Source organism: Telmatherina bonti, assembly GCF_933228915.1.
Source record: "Telmatherina bonti genome assembly, chromosome: 24".
In the NCBI taxonomy this organism is placed as follows: domain Eukaryota; kingdom Metazoa; phylum Chordata; class Actinopteri; order Atheriniformes; family Telmatherinidae; genus Telmatherina; species Telmatherina bonti.
In genome coordinates this window covers 10387807-10412809 of record NC_136633.1, presented here as the reverse complement: position 1 = coordinate 10412809, position 25003 = coordinate 10387807, and the positions used below count along the sequence as shown (strand labels likewise).

Genomic DNA, 25003 nt, shown 5'->3' with positions numbered 1-25003 from the left:
CCACACAAAGTGTTGAAACTATGCCACAAAAATGCCTGCATCACATGCTGAGTTGTTTGTCCATTTAGAGACACCGTAGTAACGATGGTGGTACAAATTTGGCAGCTGCAGTGCATGTGAAGCCGTGACCATGTCCCATTATAACACAATGAAAACATACCAGCTACTTCAATAAAGTGATCAGATATTAACAGAAACAGAAAGTTTTTAATGATTTATTAAATTTATCCGTCTCTGACCTTTGACTTAGTTACACGCTGCACCTTTAATGAAAAATGAAATGCATGAAAAATACTTTATTAATCCCCAAAGGGAAATTCAATATTGTAGTAGATGATAATAATTAATTTGAGGAGGTCTTGTTCTGGAGGCTGATGGCTGCTGGCAGGAAGGATCTTCTGTATCTTTTAGTCTTACATCGGACCTGAAGAAGCCTCTCACTGAACACACTTTGTTGTTTCATCACTGTGTTGTGAATTAATTAATTAATTTGATTAAGTTTTTTATTTGTATTAAATGTTTAATTATTTTTTAATTATAATCTAAATTATTATTAATTAATTAATTTCAAATTAAATTAATTATTTTATTATAAATTTTAAATAAAAAAATAATATTTTTTTAATTAAATTTTTATTAAATTTTAATTTAATTACTTAATTTAAATTAATGATTTACTTTCACACTTTACAGGCATTCTTTCACTTTTGAAACAAATAAACCAAATTTTTATGCATTTTATGCAAATGAATCCATCCAGATGTTTTCTGTGATTATTTTTATTGAATGTTAAATTATCTCTGAACAGTTTGTCCCCTGTTTGATGGAGCATTTCCTCCTTTATGCCTCTGTTTTCATCTTCACCGTTGAACATGTAGATTTACAGTTAAGTATGTTTAAAACAAAAAATGTTGCTTTACATTGAAATGTTTTTATGCTTATGCTTATAAACTTATTGAGAAAAACATGTTAATCAGGACGGCGTCTTCTTCAGCCTCGTCCTGAAAAACACACGTAAAAGCTTTAATCAGTGATATTAATCAACCTGTAAATGTGTTTCCATCACAGCAAAGCATAGAAAGACCCAGGATTACCAAAGATGTTGCTTTCATGCTCGAGGAGATGAGGAAGAGCGAGCCAGCAGCTGCGCCAGCAGACGCAGCTGCTGGTTCTGGTTCTCGATGACTCTGCTCAGCTTCTGGACCACACCAGCCTGGCAGTCTGAGGAGGAGACCAGAACATGAGGCCTCGTCCAGGTTCTGGTTTGTTTTTTATACGTAAAGAAGAGAAGTGAAGAGTTGTGTCTGCAGCCTCACCTCCTCCACCGGGTCCATCTGTGGGTCTCACAGCTGTGGGAACAGAAACAGAACATTTAGTTGGGAAAAAGGAAACAAGTTTAGAAAATACCAAGGTGAGTTTGAGTTGTCTGAAAGAACGGTCTCATGGTGGCGCTCTTCGCCCAGAAATCAGCTGTTTGTTCATCAGCTTCCAGAAAGCAGTTGAATGGAAACATGTCTGATTTCCTTCTACTTTCTTTTTTATAAGAAATCTTCCATTAGATCATCTGACTCTTCCCCCTCCCGTCATGTGAGCCTCCGGTTCAAACTCACTTTGACTGGTTCTGTAAATACCAGCAGCAGATTCTGGAAACCAGTAAGCTATGAAATAACATTCACTGCTGTACAAACCAGTAAGCAAGCAGACAAGACAACAGAACCTGGATGTGTGTTCATGTGGATGTTTCTGCTCTGGCTTTTGATGGTGTGTAGACAACTTTACCTGGATGGAGAGCATCTTCCAGATTAAATCCAGTGTCAACTGGGGATTAGAAAAAACTAAACTTAGTACACACCTTTTAAATTCAGCAGGTTTACTAAATGTAACAACCTGAACCTAACTACAAAGTCTTTCTGACTTTTCTTCATTTTATTTGTCAGCTTGATTTTCAGACATCTGTTAAAGGTGTACGTACTTCCTGCAGAGGGCTTGGCAGTTTGAAGATCTACAACAAGAACAGGATGTCAGTGAGACATTATGTTCATCCAAACCTCAGATTCTTCTTCTTCATGTCTTTTTTATCTGTTGTCCCAGATGGACGAACTGTTACGTCATTTACGAAGACAAAATACAGCAAACGTCCCCTGGCTGCTTTCCCCGGACGATGCAGCTTCACTGTGAGCTGTAAAAGATAGAATTTACCTTCATGAAGAGCATCCAGGTTCAACCCTCCGTCTAAATATGAAAAAAAAAAACAAGAAAACACATGTTAATATGATGGAAAACAGCTCTGGGAAGTGAGTGAGTTGAAAATGAACCTTTAAAGCACTTCAAAATAAAAACATACTTTTTACCCATAGCTACCTATATGGTACCTCTTATAAAAGTGACAAAGAAATGTCATATTATTTATTAATTAATTTATTTATTTATTACATAAATACATTTATTTTACCCTTAGCTATATGGTACCTCTTATAAAAGTGTCATGGTATTATCATATTATTTATTTATTTATTTATTTATTATATAAATACATTTATTTTACCCTTAGCTATATGGTAACTCTTATAAAAGTGTCATAGAAACGTCATATTGTGTATAAATTTATTTATCTATTGATCAGTTCATTTATTTAATTTTTACAGCAACTAACTTTTTATTTTTATGTTTTTATGATATTTGGTCACATAAATCCAGATTTTTTAAGTAAAAAAAAAAAAAACATAATATTATTTTTAATATATTATAATTTATTTAACCACGCAATTCAAGGATCATGGAATTGCAAACATAATAATAAAAGAAATGGTCCATTTTTATATAAATATGGATTTAAAAAAAAAATGCTAAATCAGCAGACAGAACATGATTGACTCTTGAAGGTGCCTTGAGGATAAATCCAGTCTGAACACGTACCTCCTCCGCTGGGTCTTGAATTGGTCCCAGTGGGGGGTCCTGCAACACAGTGATTAACACAAAGTTTACTGCAGCTTCATGTCTGTCTCATGAAGATAAATCTAATCATTGAAAAACATTCGCAGTCAAACAGAAAAAACAGTTTCCAGTTTTAATATCTTTAAATTTTAAGGGCACCATTAAATAGGAAAGCAGCTCCTTTATGGCCTATGTTTTAGTGTGTTTATAATTATATATGTTTTTAAATAATTTTTTTTTATGTTGTTCAACACTTCTCCAGAAATAGATTAGGCTGTTTTACCAGTATCTGCTAGAAAGAAAAAAAAACACACAATGGTTTGTATAATTCTTCCAACATTTCCTAAAGTCAGACTATTAAAGCAGTATTTTGACATTAATGTTTGACTTTTCCATATAGGCTTTAGATCAGGGGTTTAACACTGTATGAACACATGTGAGTGGTAAAGTAAACTGAAATACATAAAACTCTACATGTTGAAACTAAGAAATAAACTAAACTTTATCGATAATCATTGTAGTAATTATTGAACCAAGAAGTTTAAGACCTTTTGTGCATCACTCACTTTTGGTGCTTTTCCCAAAGAGATTGAACCCTGTTGGAAACACATCACATTAGCATCATCATCACAAAAGAAGGTTCAAACTTTGCTAAAAAGTCCAGAATATACTTGATTTTTATTCCAGATTATCATTTATCAAGCATGTTTGTGTACTTTATGTAATTTTGAAGGGCCATGCTTCTGTGCATTCACAAGATGTAATATGTGAGTAACCACTAGGGGCAGTGTAAGGCCTAATTTGGCTGGATGTTATGATAGTGGTAAAACTTAGAAAGTTTTAATGAAAAGGTTTTTGACCAAGTCTGAAATTACCCAAAAACAAGTGATAGATACTTCTACTGTCACAACATGTTTGGTTTAGAGGCCTTATTATTATATTATTATTCCACTGTTGTGTTTTTTTCCAGCAATGAGCTAAAAGTTAGCTAAATGCTAACCTCCCCTGATCTTACCATCTTTACTATTTAGCCAATAACATACAAATTTAGCAATTCTATGTGTTCTGAGTTTGCTAATGTACCCCTCGTGGAATCATCTGGCCACTTGGGTTGTATACAAGTAAGTATGTGAATTACGAACGGTTGTTATTAAACACAGTGAAGCTAGTCGGCTACGTAAACATGATGGTAAAAAAACAAGTATGTCCTTGACCTTGGTGTTTTGGATTTGTGTTTCATAGAAAGAAAAACATAATCAGATTCCTCCTAAATCTGTTATCTGTTTCTATCAGAGAAATAAACCCACTCAACGTGGAGTTTATCATGTTTAGTATGTTGGCTTACCACTCCAACGTTTGGGTCGGCTAGCCTCCGCGTCCTGATGGGATTCTGTGGGTGAAGGAACATTTCTTTGGAAAAAGCAATGAGGCTTGAAAGACTCGCTTTACAAGAAATGAGTGTAGAGGTTAGGCTGAGCTATGTTTCAACATGTTTACTGATGGTTTGCCAACTCTGCTCCGTGGCCGGTTCCTACACTCGTCTTGCATAAGTTTCCCACATTTCCATAATATGAAGCAACAGTTCATCAGTTCAGCCCAGGTGAGAGATGATGAAGTTTCCATCCTACATAACAGGAACCTGAAAACACTGTGGGTGCAGAGATTCCTCTGGAGGGTGGCTAATGGGATTAGTTCCAGCACAGATTTCAGACAGTAGGAGAAATGATGAAACGTCTGGGTGTTTGTCCATCAGGGTGTTTCAGTCTGGTGTTTCAGAGGAGCAATCCTGTAATTGGTGGCGTTTTATCACCTCCACCCATCCAAAGAATCACCAAGATGACTGACTCTGCATGATTTATAATCAATAAAAGTCTTTGTTTTTTTCCACAACTGTTGATTACGTACCAGCTTTGTCTAAACAACATTTATGATAGATGGTGACGCTTCTATTCATCAGATTGAGTTGGAGAGATTTGTTCTGCTCTTTGTGACAATTCAGTGCTGAACAAGCTGCGACCAAAACGATAGTGTGTGATAAATCATTTCACATATTTTAACAAAGGGACTTTTACAGGGAGGTAAGAGGAAAAAACACTAAAATGGCACTCTGAGATGTTGAAGCGTGTTACATCCTCCACGAGAAGAGAGAACTTTGTTCTTACTCTCTGGGCCGCAAGAACAAGTAAAATGATCTTATTCATGGCAGGGATCCCTGTGGGCAGCGATTTCTGTTTTTATGGGTTGTGTCATATTTTATGAGAAACTTTATCTGCCACATGGTGACTTTTTTTGAATGGCTGGTTTATCTGCCACATGTTTCCAAAGATTTTCACAATTTTCCCCCCCCTCGATCAGCTGTTTTATCAAAAACGGGAACTGTCCACTTCATGCTTTTTTTGTGTTAACCACGCCCACTTCAAATGTCCAACCAATCACGCGATATTGCTCGGAGACCTACAAGAATAGCAAGCCTGATGTGTTGAGAACATAAACCGTATATGAAAATTAACGTAGCCTCCGGGGGTTAAAAGTGAAGCCTATGCGAAAGTGCATAAAACTGCAGTTCCCCCTTCATCCACTAGGGGCTGAAAAACAGAGCAAATCCCCATAGACTCCCATGTTAAAAAGATCAACTTCACAGCAGAAATGAACATGTTTACAGCCTGGTTCAAAAATCCATTTTAGGTTTATAGGTCAGGTTTACCTTCATGACAACTGTGGGGGGAGTGAATTTTTTTCTAACTCGCCCGTTTAAAAAGTAATTTAATCTCCAAGTTCTGCATATTTATGGGCGTGTCTTTTTGATTGACAGGTACCTGATCTCCCGCTTCAAGTCAGAAGAACGTAGAACAACCGTGATTTTTAGCCGGTTAACAATGTGACTTTGCTTTAGCCCGCTTAGCTCCGTTAGCTGGTTAGCTCCTCTTATCTCAAGGTTAGCTTGGTAAGCTCTTAGCTACAGAAAGCTCAGAGTTCACTTGATGTCAATCATCCACCATGACGCTCATGGCCCCCCTGTCAGCTCCACCTCTTTGCCCATATTGGTATTTTCCAGGCGAGACGACACCCATGCCTTTGCCAAGATGGCGATGGTAGCTTTAATTCAGCTCTTTAGAAACCTTTGGGTGACGTCACGGAGGCTCCGCCCATCTTTTTATATATAGTCTATTGTTAAGAACTTTCTTCAATCATGTCTGCGAGAACAAAATGACAAAATTTCTCGCTTCTCGTAGCAAGCTTTAATTAATATGACGCCTGTTTAACCTGTTCATCTCCAAATCCAAACTTAGAGGTGACTAAGTTTTTATCAGTGTTGGCACCCAAACTGTGGAACAAGCTCCCCTCCCTGATCAAGCTGGCCCCACTCTGGAAACATTTTACTCGTGACTTTAATCACAGTTTTACTCCTCAGCTTTCAGCGCAGTATGACAATCGTGTCTCTGGTGGTATTTTGGCTTTTAATTTATTCGTAATCCCCTTTGTCTTTTGAAGCAATTTTTGGTCCTGTAACTATTTAACTTATTTTACCGCATCTTAATGTTTTAAGTTAACAGATTGTCTTTTAATCAGTTTTAGTGTTTTAGTAACTTTAGTAACTGAATTTCTTTTTATTGCATCTTAATCTTCCAGTTGCTTTTAGTGGGTTTTAGTTTGAATTTATTTACCCGTATAGCCTTGGTAAGTTCTTAGGACCTTGTCTTTGGAAGTACAGACCTCTTGGTTGTGTGTAATGTCTGTTTTTTTTAAGTTGGCTAGTGCGATTATGTTTAAAACTGTAAAATAAATGGGTAACCATGTGTTTAAAATGTGCTACATATATAGATAAAGTGAATTTGGTTGGATTATCAGGAAACCAGAAAAAAACTGCTTGAAAGTAAACAGATGCTCAAAAAGTGAGTTTTGTCCTGCTCTTCGTCATAAATATTTAAAGTCTGGTTACTCACCTTCATTCTTTTCTCTTCCTGCAGGACAAAAACAGAACAAGATTAAGTTTTATTATGTTAAAAATCCAGAATAAAGCCTCAGCTGATGGTTCATTTGCTCACCTCTTGCAGCCACTGCCCCTACAGCCAGAATCAGGAGAAAGGCGATTTTCATCGTGATGGCCGGAGTTTGGTGTTTCACACAGAGCAGAGGTGAATGTGTGGATTCAGACAGAAATGTCCTTTTAAACATCAGATTGGGTGTGTCGGCCTGACGTGTAAAGACAAAATTCCAAAGACTCGGATCAAAACAGATTATTTCAAAACAAATCGTTTCATAAGTTAGGGGTTGAGAATATATGTTGTGCTAACACATCCCAGTAGTGAGTAAACACCACCTGTCTCCACAAACTGAAGAAGGATTTATCAGTAACAGCTCTGCCTGTGACTACATGTCCGTAAGACTAATCATGAAATTTTTATTTGTTTCAATTAAACAAAATTGCTAATTAAATCATTTTAGAGTTATATAAAGTGCCCCCTAGTGGCATCCTTGGGTAATCAGCATGAAGTTAAAACCATCGATGCAGAAAACGGATACACAGACGGACGGACAGTAAATCCATATCATATGTCGATTACACACATAGATTTCTGTGGTTTTCAAGGAGACCAATTTAACCTTAACTTGACACAGAAAAAAGGGCGATGCTACCAGAAACCGTGGTGGCGGTGTTGTTTAGCTGACAAACAAGCAACGAAAGCAACAAACCAGAGAAGAAGATGAAGTTGTGAACAAAAAAACAAAAAAAATACATTGTGGTTTTACTTTTTTACCTTCTCTGATGTTTTCAAATCATTATTATTGATTTTTTAATGGTGTTCATTGTTTTTGGATGATTTTAGATGACTTTAAAGGTATTTCCTTTATAGTTTTGGAATTGATTTTGATTTTCAGTTTCTTGCAAAGTAACATTGTACATTAGTTAGCTGCCTGTATACTAGATCTCGTTCTTTCGGTCATGACCCACAGCTCATGACCATACGTTCCTACCCTCACCTATGGTCATGAGCTGTGGGTCGTGACCGAAAGAACGAGATCTCGTATACAGGCGGCTGAAATGAGTTTCCTCCGCAGGGTGGCCGGGCTCACCCTTAGAGATAGGGTGAGGAGCTCGGTCATCCGGGAGGAGATCAGAATAGAGCAGCTGCTCCTCCGCATCGAGAGGAACCAGTTGAGGTGACTCGGGCATCTGGACAGGATGCCTCCTGGACCTCCCTGGTGAGGTGTTCCAGGTACGTCCCTCTGGGAGGAGACCCCGGGGAAGACCCAGGACACGCTGGAGGGATTATATCTCTTGGCTGTCCTGGGAACGCCTCGGGATCCAACCGAGTATTTATTATTACTTTAGTCAATTTCAGCTCATTTTACAGGCAGCTGTTTTTTTCCTTCTTTAATGAAAGGGGATGAATAAATATGAGCACAACTGTACAAAAGGGCAGCCTTGTTTGATAAGTTGTTTTTAAATGTTGACATTTTATTTATTTATTTATTTATCTAGTTAGTTAGTTAGTTTTTGGAATATATTTATGGACTTATGTATTATCTATTGCAGAAACAAGCGGCTATATTTTGGTTCCGCCCCCTCCCACAGAAGTCAGAAGGATACTCAGTGTTAGCCTGTAGTAAAATTAGTAACCCCCTCTCCCCCTTTTTGTTTTTATTATAAATGCTGGGTTCTGTGTCCGCGGTGTGACGCACACGGCTGTGGGCGGAACCTCTGAGAGTCTTATCAGCGCCGGACTCTTTAGGGTGACACGCAGTGCGGAGCGGAAGCAGGCCGAACAATGTGGCTGCAGTCGGTGTTGCTGCCTCTCCTCAGGCTGTACATGTGCGGGATCAAAGTTCTCATCTACCAGATGTTCAACAAGTTTTTTACACTGCCAGGTCAGGTCCATTTCTGTCTGACTAATCTTTCTTTCTGCTCCCAGGCGACTTTAGAAAGAAATGTCTGAAATAAACCTGCTTTCTCTTCACCGGAATCCATTTAAATTATATATATAAATATCTCACTAAGTTATTATTGTGTAGTAAAATAGGTTTAGTTAACTTGATTGTAAATGTATTGTTATATCAGAATTTTCTGATCAGTTCGGCATGTGTTCTACATGATAATAACCTACAGATTGGATGATAATACGATTATTTTGATAAGCATCATTTTAATAATAATAAGCCAAAACTATACTTTGTATAGCTCCGATCCTAATAACAAAGTAAGACAACCTTAAAAAGACATGTTCCCCTGAAAAACTATGAAAGTGGATGATGTCTCTTTTTTTACGATGTTAAAACAGTTTTTATCACTAATACAGCAGTTCTCTGCTGGATGACAAATAATGTAAATATGAGATATTTTAAACTAACAGACTGAAAGTTGGAGGAAATATAACACAAAATGTTTCCACAGGACTAATGCATGTTTAGTAAACATCATAGATATGTTTATATTAAATTATTTTACAATACGATTAGTATTAGAATGATAATTATGGTCATACTTATAAACATGTCGTAGTTAATTCCTATGTGTGAGTTTAGTATGTAAATACGTTTTTGTTACAGAATATGAATCTGCTGGATGGTGAGATGCACAGACAGGAAGTTTGTGCAAAAACTGTAATGATGCAAGAAGTTATAGATGGTGGATCTGGTTTGTAGCATGGTCCACTGGTGTTCTGCCGTGTGTGTTTCTGTCAGGTATTCATACCTGATACCAGCAGCACGATACAACAGTTACCAACAGTTTTCATTTTCATTTATTGGTTGATTGTATTTTTTCAGCCATATTGGAATGCCCCCTTTTTTTCCCTTACAGAATAATCCCACATCGTATGCTGTCATAACTTCTTTATTACAGGGGTAAAATGAAATATGAATAAAACGTATGAACTTTAAATATTTAAAGGAATCCCTGTGAAATTATAATGGGATAAGACATAATTAATAAATAAGATGAGAATGAATCAAATAGCATGTTTTGTATAGCAGTGTTTAAAAAGTATTGAGTCCTCTGTTTTAATTGGAAAATATTGATGTGTGGATTCCAGAGTATTTATGCGCTTATCTCTATGGGCAACAAGTCCTGATTCTGCAAACGTGGACTCAGATTTTGATGCTTAAAACTGTACAGACAGGAAAGACTCTGGTAATTCTCTTTGGCTTTAGTTTTTTAGTACAAACAAAAAAAAAAAACGGGTCAACACAAACATCCATGTTGGTAAAAACATGATATTTCCATTGATTCCATGTTTGAAAATACATGCAGATTGTTTATTTTTTCCTGCTTTAAGGCTCCAACAGGGCCGACACTGGCTCCTCTACAGATGCTGTGTCCAGTTCCAGTCCTGCAGGGCCACAATCCTGCAGGTTTTCCATGTTTCTCTGCTCCAACACGCCTGACTGAAACAAATCAGTCACTAGGAATGGGAAATCTAATTTAAAAAAAAAATAAAATTGAACATCAGGATTTTTTTTTACGAATTTAAAATAGATTTTTTTATTTAAAAAAATTGATATTTTAAATAAATAAAAATAATCCATTATAAAAAAAATTTTTTTTAAAAAAAAATAATTTTTATTGATCTTTTTACTCGTCTTTTCAAGCATTATAGCAGCAGAATGATGGTCTGGCTACTGTCTTGTTTTTTCCTCATTGAAATCAAGACAAATGTTTTGTACATATTTTTTCGTCTACAAAAATCAGTAATTTCAAATAATTGTGAGAATCGCATTTTAAATCAAATCTGCACCCAAAAAATTGGAGTGAAATCGAATCGGGACAAAAGCATATCGTCACGGCCCTATCAGTCACGGTGCAGAACTTTATAGGAATGTAACGTAGGCCAGGTGTGCTGAACTTTGGACACACCTGCCATAAAATTCATCCACTGCGTGTTTCTGCCGCCGTGTCATTGCTTCGGCTTGTTTGCTCCGTTTTCAGCCTCGTGCATGAAAAAATAAGTAACACAGTGAATATCAGTCAGTATGTGTTCATCAGTTTGAACAAAAGTCACTTTGAGTTAAAAGAACTCGTTCATTTTCTGCTGCTGGAGGTGAAATGTGGTTTTAAAAAAAAGTTAATGAATGGAGTTATAAATTAGATGTTCCTTCAACTCTTCTGAGAATTTCATGTCAACTTAAAGAGCTTGAAACCAAAATTGGTTTAAAGTTCTGGGCATGTGATGTAAGAGTGAGTAATCACTAATCCTCCCCAAAGGAAGACAAAGAGAGAAGTGTTCAAGCTCTTTTGAGGTTAATTCACTGATAATCCTCCAAGGAATGTTTAGGTCCCAATAAGCGACGTGGAATTTACTAAATTCTTCCACTGTTAAGGAAAGATTAAGATACAGCAGATCATGTTTTAAGAAAGAGGTTTTTATCTTTAGTTTTACAGCCTGACTGTTCTGTCATGGTGAGATTACCTCACACGAGGATGGAGCTTTAACCCCAAACTCACTCCATCCATCCATTCATCCATCCATCCATCCATCCATCCATCCATTCATCCATCCATCCATCCATCCATCCATTCATCCATCCATCCATCCATCCATCCATTCATCCATTCATCCATCCATCCATCCATCCATCCTCCCTCCACCGCTTCTGGTTCGAACAATTTTTTCACCAGTCCTAACTTTATTCTTACATGTGCGTTATAAAAATGTCTAAGTTGGTTATTGTGCTTAGGGTTGTTCTAACTTTTTATCTATTCATTTTATTAAAACTTTATCTGGTTTGACCCCAATTTATGTTTCCTAATGATGGACTGTAAAAATGAATAATTTTTTAAAAATTGCTAAACTTACATTTAGTGATTTTAAGACATTGCTTTTAAAATAAATTGAGTTACAAAGAATAAAAACTTCAAAAGAAAAAGAACTGTCCCAGACAATTTGGAGCACTTTGCTCATTAGAAGTGGGCCAAAATAGCAGCCCAGAGGTGCAGAAATCTAATAGAGATTCAAAGAAAATACCGAACTAAACGACAATTTGACAAAATATTGGTTTACGAGTGACATAATCTATATTAGTTTATCATATTTGTTTGTTTGTCTTTTTTTCCAAATATTTATTTAAACTTTTTTTTCTTTCTTCAACTCAATTAAATGAAAAAACGGTGTCTTATATTACTAAATTATGTTTGTGCAAATTTTTAGTTATTGTTCCATTTTTAAGTCTCCAGTTATTTGAGTGACTGTTGTAAATTCAGCCTTTTCTTTAATGAAAGGGGATGAATACATCTGAACACAACTGTATGCGGGGTTAAGAACTCTTCAACAGCAGCGTACGTCCTTCCACAGATGAAGGGGGATAGCTATGGGGGGAAACAGATCTGAAACACCGCTCGACACAAGCGGTGTACTGATTTAGTCTTTTTTTTGCTTGTCTTCACCCATTTAAGGCAAGGATGGACTTTTCTGGTCCTCGGGGGCCTGCAACTGAGTTTCTCTGTGGTAACACAACTGACTCAGACCATGCGTAATTGGCAGACTAGTGCAGAGCTTGATGTCAAGTTCTTCCCAAGTCTGCTAATTAGGTTTGATAGGTATCAGGATGTATTGCATCAGGGAAACTCCTAACACTTGCAGAACTGTGACCCTTGAGGACTGGAGTTGTCCATTCCTGATTTAAGGAGATTTTAACAATGGATTATCACCATAGACCGTATATGAAAGATGAACGGAGCCTCTGGCGGTTAAAACTGAAGCTGATGCGGAAGTGCATAAAACTGCAGTTCCCCTCTTCATCCACAAAACGGAGCAAATTCCCATAGACTCCCATGTTAAATAGACCAACCTCAAAGCAGAAATAAACATGTTAACAGCCTGGTTCAAAAATCCATTTTATGTTTAATAGGTCAGGTTAAACTTCATGACAGCTGTGGGGGGAATGATTTTTTTTCCAACTCGCCCTTTTAAAAGTAATTTAGTCTTAAAGTTTGGCATATTTAGGGGCGTGTCCTTTTGATTGACAGGTATCCGATCTGCCGCTTCAAGTAAGAAGTACATTGAACAACCGCAGTTGTTAGCTGGTTAACAACGTGACTTAGCTTTAGCCCGCTTACCTCTGTTAGCTGGTTAGCTCCTGTTATCGCCGGGTTAGCTCGGTTAGCTCTTAGCTACAGAAAGCTCGGAGTTCGCTCAATGTCAATCATGCGTAGATATATGAAAGAAAAAGAATATGCAGTGGTTACTAGGGGTGGGAAAATTGAATCGAAATATTGAAAATCAGAATTTTTTTGCTTCACAATTTTAAAACTTTTTAAAATCGATTTTTTGTTTCAAATTTTTTTTTTTAAATAAATAAAAATGTTCCATTATAAAATGTGTGTCTTTTTTATTGTTTTATTGATATTTTTACTGGTCTTCTAACTGAAATCAAGAAAAATGACGTGCAAAAAATTTTTTTTAGACATTTATTTTGTTTTTAATCTACAAAAATGAGCAATATTGAAGAATTGTGAGAAGCGCAATTTAAATCGAATTGGCACCAAAAAATCGAATCGAATCGGGACAAAAGCGTATCGTCACAGCCCTAGTGGTAACTGGAGGGAACTACAGGGCTGGGTTGATATAGTTTAAATAAAACAACATTTAACTGTGCAGTTGTATGTTGGCACATACAGATGTTTGTAAAAAGATGTTGTCAGTGGCCTGAACACGTTCTGCAACTGTTTGTGTTGGATTCTTCATGCCAGATAGTCGCTGATCTTCCCCATCAACACCGAGGAGCTGATTGGCTGAAAACATTTGTGGCCTTTGTGGCTGTAATATGGACCTTCTGTATTATAATAAAGTGTTCCAGCAGCATCTGCGTCGATGTTCCCATGTGACCATAACCCTGCTGCTTTATAAATAACACATCCCTTATAATGAAAAGTGTTCATGTGATGTATCAGATGTGGTTTTCAATCATACCCCCATGCATGTCATGGGAATTACTTAAGTTAAATTACTGCATGGTGGCTTCAGCGGTCATTGGTTTGAGATTCGGCTGTGGGTTTTAAACAGTTCTCTTTCTATGTGGAGTTTGCATGTGTCGGTTCTCTTTGACTAATCCTGCTTCGTCTCAACATACAAACACATGTTAGGTTAATTGGCCTTTGGAACAGGGGTCATCTGCCATCTTGCAGGTTTTAGGATTTGCTGACTTTAATAAAAAGTTCATTAACAAGCAGGGGCAGAAGTTGTTGGAGAAAGTTTGCATCAGAGGTGCATTTGTACCGGGGAAACACTGAAAAACTGCAAGATGCTAGCTCCTGAGGACCATATTTGGTGATCTCTTCCTAGAACTGAGTGTGACTGGTTGTTTGTTTGAGATAAACTCCAGCTTCACTACAACCCGGAATAAGATGAATGAACGATCACACAGCTGTGGTATTTTTTCATCCTGTTGGAGCATAGTGATGATTTCATTTCACCTAGCAACACATAACTCCTGAAGACTAGTTGATGACCGGTTCTTCATTCTTTGATAAGCTAACATCTTTTTATTTATTCTATTTTATTTGATAGGGACAAGTATGCTCCATGATGACACACACTACAGCATTTTAGCCAAGGCTAATTTTAAATGCCCGTCCCTAGTTGGGCTTTTACACAATAAGAAAGTACACACAGATTACATTGCACTGCGAAAATTAAAAGTTCCACCTATGTGCCTTTATATATACATACAAAATACAAATACATAAGTATAAACCAAAATGTAAAATTAAGTAAAACACATTCAAGGCTGTCAATAAAATTCAGTTTGAAATAAGAACATTGTCAAAACATTCAATCTAAACCACCGTTTTGCCACCCACATGGATAAAATTACAATACTAAAGGTGATTGTAGACCTGATTTGTCTTTGTCCAGTTTTTAAGTCTGGAAGTAAACCTTTTAAAATCCGGTATGGTCTTAAGTAGGAGCGGGAAAATCGAATCGAAAAATCGAAAATTGGGATTTTTTGCTTCACAATTTTAAAATCGATTTTTTTTTTTTTGTTTTTTTTCAAGTAGATAAAATGAATCCACTATAAAAAAATTTTGTCACTTTTTAAGTGTTTTTATTGATATTTTTACGTGTCTTCTTATAGCAGCAGAATGATGATTTGGATACTGTGTTGATTTTTCCTCATTGAAATCAAGTAAAATGACGAGCAAAAAGAAGTTTTCTACTTTTTTTTTTTGGTTTTTAATCTACAAAAATCAGCAATATCAAAGAATTGTGAGAATCACAATTTAAATCGAATCGGCAGTCAAAAAAATCGGAATCGAATTGAATCGGGACAAAAGGATATCGTTACAGCCCTAGTCTTAAGGTCTGTTGGGAGCACGTTCCCTAACCTAAAACTCTTCACAGAAAAGGCTGTCTGCCCAAAACTAATCCTAAAATAAGGGATCTTTGTCACACTTCTGGTAACTCTGCTGCTGTTTTGTCTCTCCACACATGTGCTTAGAGGCTCAGGTACTAAATAATAGATACATCTGTAAATTAATTTAAAAAAGGAGAAATTGATTAAGCTGTCAAAGCTCATCAGATTGTATTAATTTCAAGATATTGCGGTGGTGATGACGGATTGATTTCTTATCCATAACTTTTAATGCTCTGTTATATAGTGAACCTACACATTTGGTTGCAGTTGGAGCAGCTTGAGCCCATGTTGCCATGCAGTATGATATCATAGCATGCATGTACAGTTGTGCTCGTATGTATTCATCCCCTTTCATTAAAGAAAAGGCTGAATTTACAACAGTCACTCAAATAACTGGAGACTTCAAAACGGAACAATAACTAAAAATTTGCAAAAATATAATTTAGTAATATAAGACACTGTTTTTTCATTTAATTGAGTTGAAGAAAGAGAGAAAAACAAACAAACAAATGGGTCCTGGACAAATTAGAGACTTTTCTCTACCGCAGAGTTGGCAAATGTGGCTGGGGAGAGGGAAGTCTGGGCTTCCCTGCTTAGGCTGCTGCCCCTGCAACCCGACCCCGGATAAGCGGCTGAAGATGAAGATGAAGCAAAGTAACTTTGATGGACTGTAGTGGAAATGAGAACAGGGTGCACTTAACACGCTGAGGGTTCAGCTCCTCCCCACCCTCCAGGAATTACTCTCAGACATCATCTGCTTTAATGAAACAGGATTCTCACCTCTGGGAGATTCAGGAGTCTGGAGAACAGATAAAGTACTGCATCAGTATGACAAGGCAAAATTAGCTTTTTATATCCCAAATTTCTTTTTTTCTGTGGTGGGGAGAGTCCAGACGGCTATAGCTGTGCCAATCCCCCTTTGGGTGAGAATGAACAAAACCCCCTACTGTTTCCATGCTCCATGAACTTATACAAAGGCCCATAGGATGATTGATCTGTGCTGCTATATTACCATCTAGTTGTATAATCAATTAATCCATGTTGAAAGACTTGAACAAGAGGACCCTTTTGCGTGCAATATCCAATGTTTTTAGCTTTTAATTTTTTTCTTCTAACTCTCCCCAGGAAGATTGAGGGTTTTACACCCGTCAAATGCTAGTCTTATTCACAAAATCCAGAGTATAAAGCATTTACTCATTTATAAAAAGTTCACTGTTAACCAAGTAGCTAAGTGTCTTGTTTAGAAGTGGTTTTAGATTCTGATAGAGCTTCTTTTTTAACACAATATTTTATATGTCACACAAAATAAAGCTCCTTTAGTGATATGCTTCCTTTAACTCAATTAGTTCTGTAGCTGATTCCATGCAAAAGGAACAGCTCATATAAGATACCATTTATGGTGAAGTGCCTATATTTGTGCTCATATGTATTCATCCCCTTTCATTAAATAAAAGGCTGAATTTACAACTGTCACTCAAATAACTGGAGACTTCAAAAAGGAACAATAACTAAAAATTTGCAAAAATATAATTTAGTAATATAAGACACTGTTTTTTCATTTAATTGAGTTGAAGAAAGAATAAAAACAGAAAACAAACTGGTCCTGGACAAATTAGAGACTTTTCTGTTGAACAGTGGGACAAAATACCTGTCAACAGGTGCAGAAGTCTGACTGAGAGGAACAGAAAACACCTGACTGGAGCGGAAACATTAAAGGATTGTTCAACTAAATATTACTTTATGACTGATGGAATATGGAATAAATTATCTCATTTGTTTTTTTTTTTTGTTGTTTTTTGTTTTTTAAAAAAAATATTTTTATTGAACCAGAATTGGAAAAATAATGTAATGATTTTTTATAAAATTTGTATTTATTATTACTTTAGTCAATTTCAGCTCATTTTACAGGCAGCTGTTTTTTTCCTTCTTTAATGAAAGGGGATGAATAAATATGAGCACAACTGTACAAAAGGGCAGCCTTGTTTGATAAGTTGTTTTTAAATGTTGACATTTTATTTATTTATTTATTTATCTAGTTAGTTAGTTAGTTTTTGGAATATATTAATGGACTTATGTATTATCTATTGCAGAAACAAGCGGCTATATTTTGGTTCCGCCCCCTCCCACAGAAGTCAGAAGGATACTCAGTGTTAGCCTGTAGTAAAATTAGTAACCCCCTCTCCCCCTTTTTGTTTTTATTATAAATGCTGGGTCCTGTGTCCGCGGTGTGACGCACACGGCTGTGGGCGGAACCTCTGAGAGTCTTATCAGCGCCGGACTCTTTAGGGTGACACGCAGTGCGGAGCGGAAGCGGGCCGAACAATGTGGCTGCAGTCGGTGTTGCTGCCTCTCCTCAGGCTGTATATGTGCGGGATCAAAGTTCTCATCTACCAGATGTTCAACAAGTTTTTTACACTGCCAGGTCAGGTCCATTTCTGTCTGACTAATCTTTCTTTCTGCTCCCAGGCGACTTTAGAAAGAAATGTCTGAAATAAACCTGCTTTCTCTTCACCGGAATCCATTTAAATTATATATATAAATATCTCACTAAGTTATTATTGTGTAGTAAAATAGATTTAGTTAACTTGATTGTAAATGTATTGTTATATCAGAATTTTCTGATCAGTTCGGCATGTGTTCTACATGATAATAACCTACAGATTGGATGATAATACGATTATTTTGATAAGCATCATTTTAATAATAATAAGCCAAAACTATACTTTGTATAGCTCCGATCCTAATAACAAAGTAAGACAACCTTAAAAAGACATGTTCCCCTGAAAAACTATGAAAGTGGATGATGTCTCTTTTTTTACGATGTTAAAACAGTTTTTATCACTAATACAGCAGTTCTCTGCTGGATGACAAATAATGTAAATATGAGATATTTTAAACTAACAGACTGAAAGTTGGAGGAAATATAACACAAAATGTTTCCACAGGACTAATGCATGTTTAGTAAACATCATAGATATGTTTATATTAAATTATTTTACAATACGATTAGTATTAGAATGATAATTATGGTCATACTTATAAACATGTCGTAGTTAATTCCTATGTGTGAGTTTAGTATGTAAATACGTTTTTGTTACAGAATATGAATCTGCTGGATGGTGAGATGCACAGACAGGAAGTTTGTGCAAAAACTGTAATGATGCAAGAAGTTATAGATGGTGGCTCTGGTTTGTAGCATGGTCCGCTGGTGTTCTGCCGTGTGTGTTTCTGTCAGGTATTCATACCTGATACCAGCAGCACGATACAACAGTTACCAACAGTTTTCATTTTCATTTATTGGTTGATTGTATTTTTTCAGCCATATTGGAATGCCCCCTTTTTTTCCCTTACAGAATAATCCCACATCGTATGCTGTCATAACTTCTTTATTACAGGGGTAAAATGAAATATGAATAAAACGTATGAACTTTAAATATTTAAAGGAATCCCTGTGAAATTATAATGGGATAAGACATAATTAATAAATAAGATGAGAATGAATCAAATAGCATGTTTTGTATAGCAGTGTTTAAAAAGTATTGAGTCCTCTGTTTTAATTGGAAAATATTGATGTGTGGATTCCAGAGTATTTATGCGCTTATCTCTATGGGCAACAAGTCCTGATTCTGCAAACGTGGACTCAGATTTTGATGCTTAAAACTGTACAGACAGGAAAGACTCTGGTAATTCTCTTTGGCTTTAGTTTTTTAGTACAAACAAAAAAAAAAAAACGGGTCAACACAAACATCCATGTTGGTAAAAACATGATATTTCCATTGATTCCATGTTTGAAAATACATGCAGATTGTTTATTTTTTCCTGCTTTAAGGCTCCAACAGGGCCGACACTGGCTCCTCTACAGATGCTGTGTCCAGTTCCAGTCCTGCAGGGCCACAATCCTGCAGGTTTTCCATGTTTCTCTGCTCCAACACGCCTGACTGAAACAAATCAGTCACTAGGAATGGGAAATCTAATTTAAAAAAAAAAAAAAATCGAACATCAGGATTTTTTTAAACGAATTTAAAATACATTTTTTTATTAAAAAAATTGATATTTTAAATAAATAAAAATAATCCATTATAATTTTTTTTTTTTTTTTTTTTTTTAAAATAATTTTTATTGATCTTTTTACTCGTCTTCTCAAGCATTATAGCAGCAGAATGATGGTCTGGCTACTGTCTTGTTTTTTCCTCATTGAAATCAAGACAAATGTTTTGTACATATTTTTTCGTCTACAAAAATCAGTAATTTCAAATAATTGTGAGAATAGCATTTTAAATCAAATCTGCACCCAAAAAATTGGAGTGAAATCGAATCGGGACAAAAGCATATCGTCACGGCCCTATCAGTCACGGTGCAGAACTTTATAGGAATGTAACGTAGGCCAGGTGTGCTGAACTTTGGACACACCTGCCATAAAATTCATCCACTGCGTGTTTCTGCCGCCGTGTCATTGCTTCGGCTTGTTTGCTCCGTTTTCAGCCTCGTGCATGAAAAAATAAGTAACACAGTGAATATCAGTCAGTATGTGTTCATCAGTTTGAACAAAAGTCACTTTGAGTTAAAAGAACTTGTTCATTTTCTGCTGCTGGAGGTGAGATGTGGTTTTAAAAAAAAGTTAATGAATGGAGTTATAAATTAGATGTTCCTTCAACTCTTCTGAGAATTTCATGTCAACTTAAAGAGCTTGAAACCAAAATTGGTTTAAAGTTCTGGGCATGTGATGTAAGAGTGAGTAATCACTAATCCTCCCCAAAGGAAGACAAAGAGAGAAATGTTCAAGCTCTTTTGAGGTTAATTCACTGATAATCCTCCAAGGAATGTTTAGGACCCAATAAGCGACGTGGAATTTACTAAATTCTTCCACTGTTAAGGAAAGATTAAGATACAGCAGATCATGTTTTAAGAAAGAGGTTTTTATCTTTAGTTTTACAGCCTGACTGTTCTGTCATGGTGAGATTACCTCACACGAGGATGGAGCTTTAACCCCAAACTCACTCCATCCATCCATCCATCCATTCATCCATCCATCCATTCATCCATCCATTCATCCATCCATCCATCCATCCATCCTCCCTCCACCGCTTCTGGTTCGAACAATTTTTTCACCAGTCCTAACTTTATTCTTACATGTGCGTTATAAAAATGTCTAAGTTGGTTATTGTGCTTAGGGTTGTTCTAACTTTTTATCTATTCATTTCATTAAAACTTTATCTGGTTTGACCCCAATTTATGTTTCCTAATGATGGACTGTAAAAATGAATAATTTTTTAAAAATTGCTAAACTTACATTTAGTGATTTTAAGACATTGCTTTTGAAATAAATTGAGTTACAAAGAATAAAAACTTAAAAAGAAAAAGAACTGTCCCAGACAATTTGGAGCACTTTGCTCATTAGAAGTGGGCCAAAATAGCAGCCCAGAGGTGCAGAAATCTAATAGAGATTTAAAGAAAATACCGAACTAAACGACAATTTGACAAAATATTGGTTTACGAGTGACATAATCTATATTAGTTTATCATATTTGTTTGTTTGTCTTTTTTTCCAAATATTTATTTAAACTTTTTTTTTCTTTCTTCAACTCAATTAAATGAAAAAACGGTGTCTTATATTACTAAATTATGTTTGTGCAAATTTTTAGTTATTGTTCCATTTTTAAGTCTCCAGTTATTTGAGTGACTGTTGTAAATTCAGCCTTTTCTTTAATGAAAGGGGATGAATACATCTGAACACAACTGTATGCGGGGTTAAGAACTCTTCAACAACAGCGTACGTCCTTCCACAGATGAAGGGGGATAGCTATGGGGGGAAACAGATCTGAAACACCGCTCGACACAAGCGGTGTACTGATTTAGTCTTTTTTTTGCTTGTCTTCACCCATTTAAGGCAAGGATGGACTTTTCTGGTCCTCGGGGGCCTGCAACTGAGTTTCTCTGTGGTAACACAACTGACTCAGACCATGTGTAATTGGCAGACTAGTGCAGAGCTTGATGTCAAGTTCTTCCCAAGTCTGCTAATTAGGTTTGATAGGTATCAGGATGTATTGCATCAGGGAAACTCCTAACACTTGCAGAACTGTGACCCTTGAGGACTGGAGTTGTCCATTCCTGATTTAAGGAGATTTTAACAATGGATTATCACCATAGACCATATATGAAAGATGAACGGAGCCTCTGGCGGTTAAAACTGAAGCTGATGCGGAAGTGCATAAAACTGCAGTTCCCCTCTTCATCCACAAAACGGAGCAAATTCCCATAGACTCCCATGTTAAATAGACCAACCTCAAAGCAGAAATAAACATGTTAACAGCCTGGTTCAAAAATCCATTTTATGTTTAATAGGTCAGGTTAAACTTCATGACAACTGTGGGGGGAATGATTTTTTTTCCAACTCGCCCTTTTAAAAGTAATTTAGTCTTAAAGTTTGGCATATTTAGGGGCGTGTCCTTTTGATTGACAGGTATCCGATCTGCCGCTTCAAGTAAGAAGTACATTGAACAACCGCAGTTGTTAGCTGGTTAACAACGTGACTTAGCTTTAGCCCGCTTACCTCTGTTAGCTGGTTAGCTCCTGTTATCTCCGGGTTAGCTCGGTTAGCGCTTAGCTACAGAAAGCTCGGAGTTCGCTCAATGTCAATCATCCACCATGACGCTCACAGCCCCCCTCTCAGCTCCACCTCTTTGCCCATATTTGTATTTTCCGGGCAAGACGACACACATGCCCCTGCCAAGATGGCGATGGTAGGAACCGCCCACCAAGCTTCAATTCAGCTCTTCAGAAACCTGTGGGTGACATCACAGAGGCTCCATCCATCTTTTTATATACAGTCTATGATTATAACATTATTATGGCTTTATTTTATTTTTATGTGTGCAATAAAGAATTGTACGTAATTCTAAACAATACTAAAGTAAGATATTGCAGGAAGAAGTGGACTTATCTAGTGGCACAACACATAAATGTCATTCTAAACAAAGAAACGTATGAAAGGAACAAAAATGGTTACTGCTGTGGGTGGTGCTGTTGTTTCTTTATTGAGACATCCTTTATTTTCTTAATAAATGGCAAGATTGTTAAATGGCTTCTGAATTTCCCAATAAATTAAACAGGACTGCCAATTTTACAGTAGTTATTCTTTGTTTTTGTAGAGTTTTCACCATGGGCAAAAGATGAGGGATTTGTCTCACAGTGATGAACTGAGACAGACTGAAGAAAATAGTGGACTGTGCCATTTGAGGGGTGAATCGGTCAAGCGTCATCTGGTGTAGGAAGCAATGTGGAGAGTTATAATTTGTAACATTTTGCAGTTGAGTCGCCAGGTCAGAATTTCATCTCTTCAGTTGGCCCATCAGGCCAGCATGGGTCATGAACACTAGATATGAAAGAGAAAGTAAAGTTTTATCATGTAATGCACAGGAGTACTGTGATTGGTTAAAGTTGTGGGTATTGGATAAAATTAGAAGGAAGAGCAGATATGATCGCTGAACTAAATAAACTTTAAAGACTTTAAACAACCAAATTAAAATGATGAATTTCCAGAGGGCAGAACTGCAGTAAAATATTAGATATTTAGGGTAAGAGTCGCTGTTTGCATGCATCCTTATTAGAGTAGCGTCTCAGATGCCTGCAATGTTTTTCTTTTGCATCCTTAAATCTTTATTCTACTATTCTTGTTAGGTCCTGTGTAAGTGAAGCACCCAGGTGGATTGCTCACCAAAGGAAATGATGGAGGGTAAAAGTTCAGGACCGTCATGCTCTGGCCTCAATCTGGTCTCACATCCACGGGCAAAAAGCAAAGTGTGGAAGTACTTTGGCTTCGACACTGATGCAGATGGCTGCATACTGCACTGGAAGCGGATATACTGTCGCGTATGCATGAGCCAGATTGCTTACTCCGGGAACACCTCCAACCTCTCGTACCACCTCGAAAAGAACCACCCCGTAGAGTTCAGTGAATTTGTAAAAAGCAACACTGATCAGATGCGCGAAGCGTTTGCCACGGTGTTCTCCAGGATAAAGAGTGAACCCAGCGGTCCACACATTCAGCAGCAGCCCCAAGAAGTCAGTTTGAGGCAGAATGTACACTATGAAAACAGGCGCCACAATGATCTGACAGCAGCTATCATCAGCTTTGTCTGTCAGGGTTTGTATCCTGTTTCTGTAGTCGAAGAACCGACTTTCAAGAACTTGATGAGTACCATTGAGCCTGGATATTCCCCACCGAGCAAAAGAGACCTTGCAGGACAAATGGTTCCAGACCTGTATTGCCGAACTAGAGATACGGTATTTCGTGATCTTGCTGCAGTCGTAAACTGCGGCGTCACTACAGATCTTTGGCAAAGCCAAATCCAGAACCGAACCTACATTTCACTCTCCCTGCATTCAGTCATCTACAACAGTTTAACCGGTTTTACAATGATTGACAAGTGTCTCAAAACGTTTGAGGTACAAGAAGAGAACACGGCCGAGAACATCACCAGAGCGATGTACGAAGCCTTCGTGGAATGGGGAATAACTCATAAGGTGAGCGGTGCAACCACCAGTGGCTCAGTGGACATCGTCAAGGCATGCTCGCTCCTGGAGTTGTCGGTGGAGATGCCTTGCTTTGGACACACTGTCAACCGTGCATTGGATGAAGCATTCCAGCTGCCTCGTCTCGAGGACTTCTTGGGACGCTGCCGCAGACTTGTGGATCACTTTGGAGAACCAGGAATGTTCATCCTGAGGGAAAAGCAGAAGCAGCATGGCCTTTCCCCGTGCTCGCTTATCACCGACAGAGGGAGGTCGTGGTTGGCCACGTTGGCAATGTTACAGAGACTGAAGGAGCAGCAAGTCGCCATAACTGCCACACTGGTGGATGTTCCCAGCGGCCACAACTTCAGGTGTTATGATACTGACTGGTTGTTGATGGAGGGCTTGATTGAAGTCCTTCAGCCCTTTAAGGTCATAGCAAACATGATAACTTCCTGCAGGTATCCGACCATCAGCATGGTGAGGCCTTTGCTTCATATGCTACTCAACACCACCCTGAAGGCCAAAGAAGGGGACCTCAAGGAGATCAGCATGGCCAAAGATGTCATCTCCAAGGTTCTGTCCAGCTCATATTTACAAAACACGCAATCCCAAGAGATCTCTATGTTTCTGAACATTGCCTCGTTCTTGGATCCGCGATACAAGAAGCTGCCATTCCTCTCAACTCAGGAATGGTCCAAAGTTGAGACTAACATCATTGAGGAGGCTAAAGTCATCCTGGAGAAGCAGGTGTCGGAGCGGTCCTGCCTTGATGAGTTTGCCTTTGTAAACAACGAGCCGCCCACAAAGAAGTCGGCTCCCCTCGGGGAGTCTTTGTCCAGTACCTCGACCCACGAAAACCCCTTGGCTGCCATATTCTGCCAGTCAAACCCTGACCAGAGTCAGGAAGAGCTGCACGCTCAGGTGGTGGAAGAGCTGAGCAACTACAAGGCCCAGAGGGTTCTGGGTCTGAACGAGGACCCGCTGCTTTGGTGGACAGGTCATGCACTGTTGTTCCCAACGCTTCCCAAGGTGCTGCAGAAGTACTGGTGTGTTCCGGCCACCAGTGTTCCTTGTCACAGGTTGTTCAGCTCATCTGGTGCGGTTCTGTGTGGGAAAAGGAACCGCATCGCTCCAGCTCTGGTGGACCAGCAGGTCTTTCTGTACGAGAACCTACGGAGCTACCATGAGCCAGAACCATGCGAGG

At 37.7% G+C, this 25003-nt stretch overlaps 2 protein-coding genes across 2 annotated transcripts in view; both read left to right on the top strand.

The window, feature by feature from the left end:
* Positions 1–8705: 8705 nt before the first annotated feature.
* Positions 8706–25003, top strand: part of dhrsx (dehydrogenase/reductase (SDR family) X-linked) — a gene marked incomplete at both ends in the record, with an annotated part of 28126 nt that continues 11828 nt past the window's right edge. Inside the window, one exon of the mRNA XM_079264065.1 lies at positions 8706–8805. Within this exon, the coding sequence (XP_079120191.1) occupies positions 8706–8805 (100 nt within the window). The remainder of the gene's footprint in view (positions 8806–25003) is intronic.
* The window catches only part of LOC306774022 (E3 SUMO-protein ligase ZBED1-like), a 7619-nt gene continuing 188 nt past the window's right edge, over positions 17573–25003 (top strand). The window contains exons 1-2 of the mRNA XM_079263991.1: positions 17573–17707; positions 22963–25003. The exon at positions 22963–25003 is cut by the window's right edge and continues 188 nt beyond it. Of these exons, the coding sequence (XP_079120117.1) occupies positions 23008–25003 (1996 nt within the window). The 5' untranslated portion in view covers positions 17573–17707; positions 22963–23007. The remainder of the gene's footprint in view (positions 17708–22962) is intronic.